Source organism: Martes martes, assembly GCF_963455335.1.
Source record: "Martes martes genome assembly, chromosome: X".
NCBI lineage: Eukaryota > Metazoa > Chordata > Mammalia > Carnivora > Mustelidae > Martes > Martes martes.
In genome coordinates this window covers 60,353,510-60,366,620 of record NC_137897.1, presented here as the reverse complement: position 1 = coordinate 60,366,620, position 13,111 = coordinate 60,353,510, and the positions used below count along the sequence as shown (strand labels likewise).

The 13,111-nt window shown below is 34.8% G+C and overlaps 1 protein-coding gene across 1 annotated transcript in view; it reads left to right on the top strand.

Annotated features, from left to right (window-relative positions):
* The window catches only part of ATRX (ATRX chromatin remodeler), a 290,527-nt gene extending 278,731 nt beyond the window's left edge, over positions 1 to 11,796 (top strand). Inside the window, exons 31-35 of the mRNA XM_080795822.1 lie at positions 4,829 to 4,978; positions 5,834 to 5,959; positions 6,702 to 6,797; positions 7,311 to 7,439; positions 8,690 to 11,796. Of these exons, the coding sequence (XP_080651948.1) occupies positions 4,829 to 4,978; positions 5,834 to 5,959; positions 6,702 to 6,797; positions 7,311 to 7,439; positions 8,690 to 8,968 (780 nt within the window). The 3' untranslated portion in view covers positions 8,969 to 11,796. The remainder of the gene's footprint in view (positions 1 to 4,828; positions 4,979 to 5,833; positions 5,960 to 6,701; positions 6,798 to 7,310; positions 7,440 to 8,689) is intronic.
* The last annotated feature ends 1,315 nt before the right edge of the window (positions 11,797 to 13,111 follow it).

Below are 13,111 nucleotides of genomic sequence, written 5' to 3'. Positions count from 1 at the left end.
ACTTATTGAAGGAAAAATAAAGTTTAGACAAAGAAAAGGTACACATTTGGATATAATTTAAACCTCATTTTCACGACTGTTGGCCTAGTGATTATAGATTCTGTTCCAGTATTGTTTTCAATAATAGTGTTGCTATAGTAACTAATAAATGCATGCTTCAAAGAGAAGAAACAAAAAAACCTTTCCACCGATTGTGTTGTATATTGAGATGAAATTGTTCTTTATTAACATATATAATTTGCTCTAGATTTTGCAGAATGGTTTTTCCCAAGGAAGTATTCTGAGAATCCTGTTACACTTATTCTTTTTTTGCTGTCTTAATCTCATTTGCTTTTTGTATTAACAATATGCTATATAATTAATTTACAAAGGGAAAGATGTAGAAACAGTTTATATCAGAAATTCTGTATCTTCTTTCTGTTATTTGTGTCTTACATAGCACTCTAGAGGAAAGAAAGATTTTTGGCCTCCTGCCTCTGAACTATATAAATGAGTCTTGTTCTTATAAAAGTCAGTTAACTTAACACATGTAGTGTCTTTTCTTTGTTAAAATGGAGAATAGTGGTAAACATACTTGTTTAAGTCCTTGAGCATTATTGGCATAGTTATTGTATGAACAAGTGGTTGAAATACACTAAAATTTGTCCTTTAGCTATTTTGTTGCAGATTTAATAATAATGAAGAACTGTAAGTAGCCTAAATATTAATAAACCCTTAAATAGGAGAATAATTAGATTATAAGGTTTATCTATATAATTTGTAAGCACTTACAGCTGTTAAACATGATGGATTGTGTATAACACCCAGTGCTCCATGCAATCCATGCCATTCTTTTTTTTTTTTTTTTTTTAAAGATTTTATTTCTTTATTTGACAGACATAGATCACAAGTAGGCAGAGAGGCAGGCAGAGAGAGAGAGGGGAGGAAGCAGGCTCCCCGCTGAGCAGAGAGCCCGATGCGGGGCTCGATCCCAGGACCCTGGGATCATGACCTGAGCCGAAGGCAGAGGCTTTAACCCACCGAGCCACCCAGGCGCCCCAATCCATGCCATTTTTAATACCCATCACCAGGCTCACCCATTCCCCCACTCCCCTCAGTGAATCAAAAATGTATGATGTACTGTATGGTGACTAACATAACACATAAAAAATATGGTTTGTATTTGATGTAAAATGATGTCTATGGAAAGCTACTAATTCAGAAAAGTGGTTTCAACACTGTAGTACAATCCCATTTTTATGTAAAAGCATGTATGAGTGTGAGAGTAAAGTGTAAATGTGTGGAGGAATATATGACAGGTGGTGCCATTAGTTATCTCTAGGTTTTATAACACGAAATTAGCATTGTTTCCTTAAATGTTTTTTAAAAATCTTTGAAAAGAAGGGAGCATCCATAGCCAGTAGAAACAGTTTGAATGGGTTTTTCATTTGATGTTAGGAGGGAGCTATCGTTTTAGGAAAAGGGTCCAGAGATTTTTAATGGTACAAAATAAAGTCACATGCAGTTTTCCTCTGACTTGTTGGCATTTTAGTTGACTGTGGGTCAGAGGAACATTATTGCTGAGCCTCTTCCGTGATCTGACCTTAGTAAGAATCATGTTTGACTTGAGAGGATAGATCTTAAATCTGAAATTGGTGAGAAGACATTAAAATGTTTTGGAAGTGGTGTTTCCTAAAATGAATGTCTCCTGAAAATGAAAATGGTAAAATAGTTCATGTCAGGTTTAGGCTAAGCATGAACTGGGTTTTCACAGGTTTGTGTCTGAGAATTGTGTTTGCTTCAGTTTTTATATTTTCCTTTATTAAAAAAATCAGCATATTAAAAAAAACTTCAAAAAGTATAGAAACGTTCAAAGTGAGGGAAAAAATAGACATACTTGGCTTTTTCCCACCCCGAAATCCTTCAGGGTAGTCTTTTTTATTTGAGTACAGATCTGGGAAATGGAGGAACTATGCCTCATGAAAACATTCTTTATAGTGTGATAGAATGATCACTGGATAGAAGTCTGGAAATTCAGCTTCTAGTCCTAGCTAGTCTGAGCTGTGTGATTGGAACAAGTTACTTTGCCTCTCTGGCCATGGGTTTCTGTCAGTTCAAGGTGATAAGTTTGGACTTTGAAATTATAGGATGATAAGGACTGACTTGATATTTTTTAGACATTTTTAAAGGGTATAAATGAGGGTGTGTGTGCATGCCTGCACATGCACATTGCATACATGCATCTCTGGAAAGGCTTTCTCTCTAATCATAAAAGAGTAATTAATGTATGAACTCTGGTGTTTATAATTGAGAAGTAAACACTGCACTTAACTGACAGAAGATTTATTTCCAAAGAATTGGGTGTTTCATCTATTTCTGCTATTCTCATATCATCCTGTTATACATGTGAATGGAGAGGATTTCATTTTGTTTAACTGACAGTCATAGCTAAATTATTATTCATTGTTACAGAGAGAATCAGTGGCACAGCTGAAAGTAAATCAGTTCCTAGCACACAATTCTCTTGGTCTTTCCCTTAGGTTGCTTTCTTAGAGAAATCAAGTTATTTTTTACTATGGTTAAGAACATCACTTATTGCTAGACAGAAGTAAAATTAGGGACTATCCGTAGAACATTTCTACCTTGTAATTTATTTGGTATTTTGTAGAATAGCTGACTTTTCTAACTGTATTTGGTATGGTCACTTGCTAAAAATATAAGTCAGTGTTATCTGGTTTTATTCTAAACCTCTCTTTTGAGTCATAGTTGGGCGGGTAAGCATGGGAGACATATATCTGAAGAAGCATTATCTTTTCATAGAATTGAATTTCATTTGGCCTATCTCTCTGCCTACCTGGTCAATAACTGTGAGCTTTGGAGATCTGTCTAGTGATGATAAACCTGTTTTATATTGCATAGGCATGGGAAGTCAGCTTTGATGACAGATTTCTACACTGGTGTAGAGGAGAAATGTTTAGCTAGTGTTTCAAAAGAACTAAACCTGTTAGCATCCGTGTATTCCACCATTCAGCTTTTTTGAGCCCTCTCCTATGTATGGTCCTCTAATGTTTTCGGTTTTCAACAAAAGAAATAGTATATCATGTCAAAATGAAGTATAAAATCTCAATTACAATTATATTCATTAATGAAATCATTTCCTTTAATCTTATGGAATGATGAAATATTTCAAGTGTTTATTAGGGTAGCAAGATAAAGAGTTGTTTAAATGATACCAAATATTCTGATTATTTGGAATTAGTGTCAGCATTTCCTATTGTACAGAAGAAATCATAGGGCCTCATGAATTGAGTTTTTCAACTTGAATTATTTAACAGCAATTTGAGTTCCTACCATGTGTTGTAATACTCTGAGGGTCGATGGAAGATGTAAAGACAGAATCATTTTCACGTGTGGGATTTGTCTATGCTGAAACTTAGGAAGGCATTAAGCATTACTAGATGTAGATTAAATTTAAATTTAATGGACTTATACTTCTGCAACCTTTCCTTTGCTCTGTAATTATTTATGTTCCTTCACTACATTCACACTCAATTTAGAAAGTGTGTTCTAAGAGAACTTGATGTTACAAGCTATGAAAAATCCTTTCGTAAAGTGAATTAATATGCCTTTTATATATTCGGGTTTTCATCTGTGATTTCTTAATAAACAGCTTGTGAGTATTTTAATTTCTTATTAGCAAGTAACATCTGTGGTTCACTTTAACCCCCTCCTCCCAGTCTCTCTTTGTCTCTCTCTCTCATAATCATAATTAGACAAAGCAGGAGTTTGGTTGTTCTTACTAAGTATATAAATGATCCCAAGTTTTAAGCTTTTAATTTTTTTAACCTTAAAAGACTGACTTAACAATCAGAGAAAGACAATTATCATATGATCTCCCTGATATGAGGAAGTTGAGAGGCAACATGGGGGGGTTAGGGGAATAGAAAAGGAATAAATGAAACAAGATGGGATCAGGAGGGAGACAAACCATAGAGACTCTTAATTTCACAAAACAAACTGAGGGTTGCCGGGGGAGTGGGGTAGGGAGAGGGTGGTTGGGTTATGGATATTGGGGAAGGTATGTGCTATGGTGAGTGCTGTGAAGTGTGTAAACCTGGCGATTCACAGATCTGTACTCCTGGGCTAATAATACATTACATGTTAATAAAAAAATAAAAAATTATTAAAAGACTGACTTAAGACACTATGACTTAAAAAAGAAAGTCCACTGTAACAATAACATGATAAACTGCCTATCAGTTTAAATTTGACCTATGCATCTTTACAATGTAATTTATAATTGACCTTTCTACAATTGAAATATAAGGACTCTATGTTCCAGTGCAACTTTCCTGTAGCTGTTTAGATTAATTTAGATTTGCTTTTTGTTAGTATAGTGGCTGGTGGCCAAAGTAATTGTGATAGAAATAAAGTTGATAAATATGTATAAATGGGAGTAGTCATGATTTTTAACACAAGCATCCAATGTAATCTCTGATTTAAGCAGACTTGTATTAGCATTTATTATCAACTCAGAACAAATACAAAACAAAATGCATATGAAAAAATTAGAAAAAAGTTGGAGAAAAAAACCTCACAAAAACTACATTTAAAACATTATGAACCCCAAAAACATGCTTATATAAAACATTGTTTTATAGGAAGTTCTTACATAAGAGGCTGGTGTTGCATGTATTATGACTGTTTTCTAAGTAATTTATATCCTATGTATCAGAAATATGTGTAGTAGCCAGTGTCTAGTTTCTAGTCAGACAGTAGACCAAAGAACTATGGAGATAGGATCCAGACAGAAAAAATAATTCTCTGTGATTTCAACCCCTCTAAACAGGACACCATACTTGCAGAACTTCTACAAATACATAAAGAACACATTGTAGGATATCATGAACATGATTCTCTTTTGGACCACAAAGAAGAAGAAGAGTTGACTGAAGAAGAAAGAAAAGCAGCTTGGGCTGAGTATGAAGCAGAGAAGAAGGTAGTTCATTCAAAATGCTTTTTGGTTTTTGTTTTTGTGTTAGTCATTTGAAAGGGCAGTGAGTAAGAAAAGGGCCACATTTGAAACAGGTAATAATAATAGGGAGTCTTTGGGAACAGAGTCCCCAAATACGAGTCTGTTTATAGGCTTTGGTTACCTTTGGTGGTAGAGTGGGAGGAAAGGAAAGAAGAAAATAGTTTCCACTTAAAGAGTAGTAACCCCAATTCTGCTTAGCATGTGCTGAATTGAGAGATTAGTGGGAAGCTGTATATTTAGTATCACTTAACTCCCATCAACACCCTCACTCTAGTAACAGACATGCAGGAGCTTAGAGTTTGGAGGTAGGAGGAAATGTTTCTTTGACATGTGTACCATGAAATCAAAATTTTGGCTGAATGTCAGAACACAAAAATATTCCATTATTGGACATTAATATCAGTCTCCAACAGCAACTTTATTTAAAATAGTTCCATGTCTGTTTTAAACACCAAACCACTTGAGCAAAAATGCGCCTGAGCATGGGAAACCTTATCCTAATACCTGAATTCTTTTTAAACTCCTAACTCATTGTACCAAACTTCTTTAACATTAATGTGATGTTAGGAGTCTCATTAGAATTCTCTGAGTTGCCCCATTCTGTGGGAATTATCAGAAAAAAGAATACACCTTCAGGGGTTAAATCTTTCCATGTAATAAGATCTTGGTTTCGGGTGAAAAGGGTGTTTTGTTTGTGTGTGGAAGAGTGTTAATAATTTCTTAGATCTGAGAATGTGGAATCTTTTCTAAACCAGTAGGTGATGTAGAATTTCAAGTTTTAAATCACAATGTGGAAAGTGCATAATTTTTTGTTTTTAGGGACTGACCATGCGTTTCAACATACCAACTGGGACCAATTTACCCCCTGTCAGTTTCAACTCTCAAACTCCTTATATTCCTTTCAATCTGGGAGCCCTGTCAGCAATGAGTAATCAACAGCTGGAGGTAAGTTGTGAAGTACAAAAGTAGTTTAACATGAATTAAAGGCATTACAAGTACCCTGTTGTTGAGGGTTCCCTATGCAGGAATATCACATTCTCCAAAAGATTACCTCTGAATAGACCAAGAAATTTTTCTTTTATCTGTTGACCTTTTTGAACTATCACAGTATAGTAAAATGTAGTTTGTTCAGAGCACAAAAGAATTAGGCCTTGAATTAATGTTCTTTGAATTATTTTAATTAAGGAACAATAGGGCAATTGACTGCCTAGGGAAATAGCACTTTCTTCAGTTATAAAATACTTTGAATCAACAAATTAACTTGCTAATATTTGAAAATAGGATATATACATCTATATTCTGATGCAATGTAGATGCAGCATTGGGTATATGATAATGTCCAGTATTATATTTAAAACTAGAACCAATTATGAAGTAAATAAGAAAGATTAGGTTTTTATTATACCTATTATGTAATAACTTAATTGAATCTGTGGTTTTCTTTTGAAAATGTTCTTATGGAGTCATTTAAATTAATAAACTATTGGTGCAAACCCTAACTTTTATCTTCCTAGCAGGACCCTCACTGATAAGTTTTACCCACTGTATTAGTGCTGCATTTTGCTGCTTTTCAATTATTTGAAGAGTTTAAAACCAAGTGCTATAAATTGGCAAAAGGAAGGATCCCTATACTTTATAACCATGTGCCTTTTATATGTCCTGTATAACATTTCTTGCATTCTTCTAGGACCTCATTAATCAAGGAAGAGAAAAAGTTGTGGAAGCAACAAACAGTGTGACAGCAGTGAGGATTCAGCCTCTTGAAGATATAATTTCAGCTGTAGTAAGTTAATTGGCAGTTATCTTACTCCAACTTGATATTTTTGTCATGTGTTCCCCCATCCCAGCCCTTTTGTTTTTAATTGTTTGCTTTACTCCTTCTGTGGGGAAAACAACATGATTCTTATAACTTAATTTGCAATAGTAAAATACTAATAAACTGAATAATAGTGCTGAGCTGTAATTCAGCATTTTTACCTAAATGTTGGCACAAAAGAGAAATGGGTGCTATCCCAAATGATTGGGAAATCAATCAGTCATAGAAATGTGTATGTTGTTTACATAAACATATTTTATCAGTTACACAAATTAAATCCAAGTGGTTTCATTCCAGAAATAGCCAAACCTTGTACAACAGTGGATAACTTAGTACCCTGCTTTTACATCCTTGTTTTCTTTAGAAAAGAATAAAGGAAAGGGGGGAAAACCTTTTAAAATCCTGAATATTTTTGAGTACCTTAATTATTTTTCCTCCGTTCTACTGCAATAGGAAATAAATGGAACCTTTTTCTTTTAGTGGAAGGAAAACATGAATCTCTCAGAGGCCCAAGTACAGGCATTAGCATTAAGTAGACAAGCCAGCCAGGAGCTTGATGTTAAACGAAGAGAAGCAATCTACAATGATGTATTGACAAAACAACAGATGGTAAGAGTCCCACTATCTCTAAGTTATGTCCAGTTTTCTTGAATTTATAATAACGGGTTTGTGTGACATCTGTGTGACACCTTCCCTCATATGGATGGATGACTGGTCATTGTTTTTTCTTGGAAGAAATTTTGTCAGAAATCATAGTGATTGTCAAATAAAGGTAATACCTGGGTTCCAGGGTTACAAAAGAGCAACAAATTGCTAATGGGTCTCCTTGAAGATTGTGTAGGATCTTGTCCACATAGTTTTATTTTTTGTGTATTCTAGACATCTAAAAAGGATTTTTTGCCAGACTTTTACCATATTTACCATTTTTAAACAATAAGGATACTTTTTAATATATTTAATTTGAGATTTTTAAAAAGTGGAGCTATATAGATGATATATGTTACAGATTCCTACTAAATTATATAATTCTTTGAAAGACTAGCATATTCCAGGGGCACCTGGGTGGTTCAGTCCATTAGGCGGCTGCCTTCAGCTCAGGTAATGATCCCAGGGTTCTGGGATCGAGCCCCATGCCAGGCTCCCTGCTCAGCAGAGAGCGTGCTTCTTCCTCTCCCTCTGCCTGCCTCTTTGCCTATTTGTGCTCTCTCTTTCTTTCTTTCTCTCTCTCTCTCTCTCAAAATTTAAAAATCTTTAAAAATAAAAGACTAGCGCATATTCCAGGACCTTTGATCATTTTTCCCAGGATAGTTGTTTGCCAGCCATTTGCCTTTCACTGGGAAATTTCGACTCTTGACTCCAGGGAATCAATTTCTGTGGCATGAATTTTACTTAGAAAGCACTGTAGATTACTGATTTTTTAGATTATCTTAGGAAATTTGAGATACTCCAGGTAGGAATTATTCCCACTGTAAGTGCTTTTTCCCGTGGGTATTTGTCACTAAAAATGTTTGTCATCATGTGAAATATTTAAAAGAACGAAGAAATGAGATTTGACAAAAAGTGCTGTAACTAGTACTTGAAACTAATCATAGTGTAAGACAGGTTACTATGGCAACTAACCTAAATGCTGCTTACAAACAATAGTCAAGTCATTAAGAGAATTTAGCCCTCAATGGTTTTACTAACTGGTTCCTACAGTAATGGTCCTGTGAATGCCTCAAATTAGTAATGGTGTTAACAATAATGTGTTTTCCTTTTGGTATGGTACACCCTTAACAAATTGATTTTAACTTAAAACTTGATACTTGCCTCTTTGAGATAGGTCATGCACTTGTAACAGCTCCCTTTTCTCTCTTTAGTTAATCAGCTGCGTTCAGCGAATACTTATGAACCGAAGGCTCCAGCAGCAGTACAATCAGCAGCAACAACAACAAATGACTTACCAACAAGCAACACTGGGTCACCTCATGATGCCAAAGCCTCCAAATTTAATCATGAATCCTTCTAACTACCAGCAAATTGATATGAGAGGGATGTATCAGTCAGTAGCTGGTGGTATGCAGCCACCACCCTTACAGCGTGCACCACCCCCAATGAGAAGCAAAAATCCAGGACCTTCCCAAGGGAAATCAATGTGATTTTGCACTAAAAGCTTAAAGGATTGTTAAAATCATAGAAAGATCTTTTATTTTTTTAGGAATCAATGACTTAACAGAACTCAACTGTATAAATAGTTTGATCCCCTTAAATGCCAATCTTCCATATTAGTTTTAATTTTTTAATAGGGCATACCATTTTTTCCTGACGTTTGTCAGTGACGTTGCCTAGAATCTTCTTACACACATTGAGTACAGAAGATATTTCAAATTGTTTTCAGTGAAAACAAGTCCTTCCATAACAGTAACAACTCCACAGATTTCCTCTCTAAATTTTTATGCCTGCTTTTAGCAACCATAAAATTGTCATAAAATTAATGAATTTAGGAAAGAATACAGATTTATATATTCGTTCTTTACATATAAAAACACACAGCTGAGTTCTTAGAGTTGATTCCTCAAGTTATGAAATACTTTTGTACTTAATCCATTTCTTTATTAAAATGATTGAAATGGTTTTAATGTTCCTTTGACTGAAGTCTGCAACTGGGCTCCTGCTGTATCATCTCTGTGAGTGAAAGTTAGAAATTTAAGGGTTATCTTTGACACAGAATTGTGTGCAATATTCTCAAATACTACTGCTCTAAAACTTGGAGGAGTCTTGCAGTTATCTTAGCATTGTATAAACAGCCTTAAGTATAGCCTAAGAAGAGAATTCCTTTTTCTTCTTTAGTCTTTCTGCCATTTTTTATTTTCAGTTATATGTGCTGAAATAATTACTGGTAAAATTTCAGGGTTGTGGATTATCTTCCACACATGAATTTTCTCTCTCCTGGCACTAATATAAAGCACATCTCTTAACTGCTTGGTGCCAGTGCTAGTGCTTCATCCTGTTGCTGGCAGTGGGATGTGGACTAACAAAACCAAGTTCTAGCATTTTAGGAGGTTAAGGATGATGGTGTGGTTGTAGGGTCACACCCTGTTTTATAAACAATATCAAAATGGCAGAACCATTGCTGACTTTTAAGTTCACATGAGGAATGTGCTTTAATAATTCCCAGTACTGTCAGTATTGTGAAATAATTCCTCTGAAAGATAAGGATCACTGGCTTTTGTGCTCTTCCTCTTTTCTGTCATCATCATGTTCTTTTCCCCAACTTCCCTATGTTATTTTAAATAAATTACATTTCAAAGTTCGATTTTTTTTTTAGTTTAGATCTGTGAGGCAATTTTTTTAATCAAAATTAGTTCATCTAATACCCTTCTTTGAAGTTTTACTAGAAAATCATTACATTGTTTTTCTTAATCCAGGCCTAAAAAAATGACCTATAAGTTTATTCATGTACAGTTTGACTGCTTGAATTTCTTGAAGAAAAAAATTGTTAGACTATGGGAGTCAACTCAACATGGCAAAACCATTTTTGAGGTGATGGTGTAACAGGTAATGGAAATAGCTAAGGAATTTCATAAAAAAAAGTTGGGTGGAGGAATTGCTCTAGGTATCACTGGATTAGAATGAGTTTAACATTAGCTAGAACTGTTTTGAGTTATTTGGATTATTAAAAGATTTTCATTTTTATCTTGAAAGAACTAGTGGTAAACATCTAAGAGCACTAGGTTTGTGATACAGAATTTGTGAGGTTAGGTGGATCCATTTCATCCCCCTCACTTTACCATGGTGAGTTATCACTAATAAATCCCATGTGTGTGGATATTGTGCCAGCCATATAGTTAAATTTACTGAATTGGGGTGGGGGGAGATGTGTGTTTACTCCAGAAGAAATGAAAAAGACAAGATCTACGAGATAAATATTTGAAGGCAGTACACTCTGGCCAACTGTTGTCAGTTGGTATTTCTACAAGTCCAGAATACCTTAAACCTGATTTACTAGACCTGGAAATTTTCAACATGGTCTGATTACTTGCTCAAAGACATGGATGTAGAAATTTTAGGCAACCTTCTAAACTTTTGTCACCATGGATGAAACTATGACTTAAGGAATAATACATAGAAAGGATTAATTGGAACTAAGAGTTTGAAATAAAACTTGGACCACTTTGCATACACTCTTCTCACTTGACATTTTAGCTACATAATATGTACTTTGAGTATAACATCAAGCTTTAACAAATATTTAAAGACAAAAATCACATCAATAAGATACTAAAAGGCTCATTTTTATATTTGTTTTAGATGTTTTAAATAGTTGCAATGGCTTAAAAAATGACGATTTAAAATGTTGCTTGTAATACAGTTTTGCCTGCTAAATTCTCCATATTTTGTAACCTGTTTTATTTCTTTGGGTGTAAAGCGTTTTTGCTTAGTATTGTGATATTGTATATGTTTTGTCCCAGTTGTATAGTAATGTTTCAGTCCATCATCCAGCTTTGGCTGCTGAAATCATACAGCTGTGAAGACTTGCCTTTGTTTCTGTTAGACTGCTTTTCAGTTCTGTATTGAGTATCTTAAGTACTGTAGAAAAGATGTCACTTCTTCCTTTAAGGCTGTTTTGTAATATATATAAGGACTGGAATTGTGTTTTTAAAGAAAAGCATTCAAGTATGACAATAATACTATCTGTGTTTTCACCATTCAAAGTGCTGTTTAGTAGTTGAAACTTAAACTATTTAATGTCATTTAATAAAGTGACCAAAATGTGTTGTGCTCTTTATTGCATTTTCACAGCTTTGAAAATCTGTGCACATATTGTTTCATAGAAAATGTATAGCTTTTGATGTCCTATTTAATGGTGATTCTTTTGCACATTTAGTTATTTAATATCAGGAGGTCAAAAAGTTTGGTTTTTGAATCTGTTATGTACTAAATTCTGTAAAAGGAGATCTCTAACCTCAAAAATAATTTACATACCAGGAAGCCTATGTGTGTTTGTGTTAGTTTTGGTTGTCTCTTTGTAATCCAGCACCATTTCCTGCTTCCCAACAGCTGCATCACTCATTTAAATCAAGCAGGACTACCAATCCACACTTGATAGAAAAGCTGCTTACCCTCCTGAAGCCATAGCAGGTTAATGGAAGCCTTTATTACCTGGCCTCCAAAGAAGCTGAATATTTTGTAGTCTTCCCTTAGCTATGCCCATTTTCCCTCTATCACAAAATCAGATACTTAACATCTGTGCCCCAAACAAAACTTTAAGATAGTCACTTACCTATCTCAGTACCATTGTTTCCTTTGAGGGTGGCATGTTGTGAAGCTATAGGTATCTATTCTAACAGTAAATTAGGTCATTCTTTTACATGCTTATTTCACTAAAAATTACATTCAGATTATTCCCATCTTATTTCACCAGACTTAGTCTCAAGTGACTTTAAGCTATCTCCACATCAAATCTACCCTTAGAGATGAAAATTCCTCCACCATGGATTTGTTTTTCAAGTCTGTAATCTGTGCCAATCCCAAAGGAGTTACCAAATTTCAGAAATGCTTTTTGTCTGTGCAACATTTTATATATGCTGTTATATGGAGGTGAATAAAAATTTAAAATCCAAAATATATATTGTTTCTAAGCTCAATATCTGCTAGGTAACCAAACTCAGCACACATTACTCATGTTGAATATAATAATGGAATGGCCCCACCAACCCCCCACCTAAGAATTTTACTCCCCAGAGTATGTACCGCCATAAAATGCCTTTACGATATATACTGCCACCCTCTCTGTGGAGTAATCTTCCTGTCACCATTGTGCCTATTTGGTTAACTAAAGCAATCACCCTTTCTCTCACTTGAGAGAGCTTTCTGGTAGTGACCGCTACATACATTTACCAAGGAAGACAGCGTATAAATCGAGGCCTTTATTAAAGATAATGAAGATAAAGCTGTAATTGAAGGAATGAAAGAGTGAGACAAACCCTAAAATAGAGCAGGCTCTCTTTAATACTCAAAACTACCACATAGTCCAAGCAATCTCCACCCTGCAGCAATCCTCCAAATTCACCTCATCATTCTGCCCTCACTTTCTCCCTTGTAGAAACATAAGGGAGGAGAATTGGCTCCAGTCTCCTTTAATCATATCAGATGAGAGACTTACCTGTTGACTAGACTGAGCCCTCTCCCTGTAGTCCTCACATCAAATACATGTTGGTTTTCAAGAAAGGTGAAGAGATGACATTACATGCAGAGACAGGATTTATTTTAGGTATATGAAGAGAAAACGTCGTGTTAAA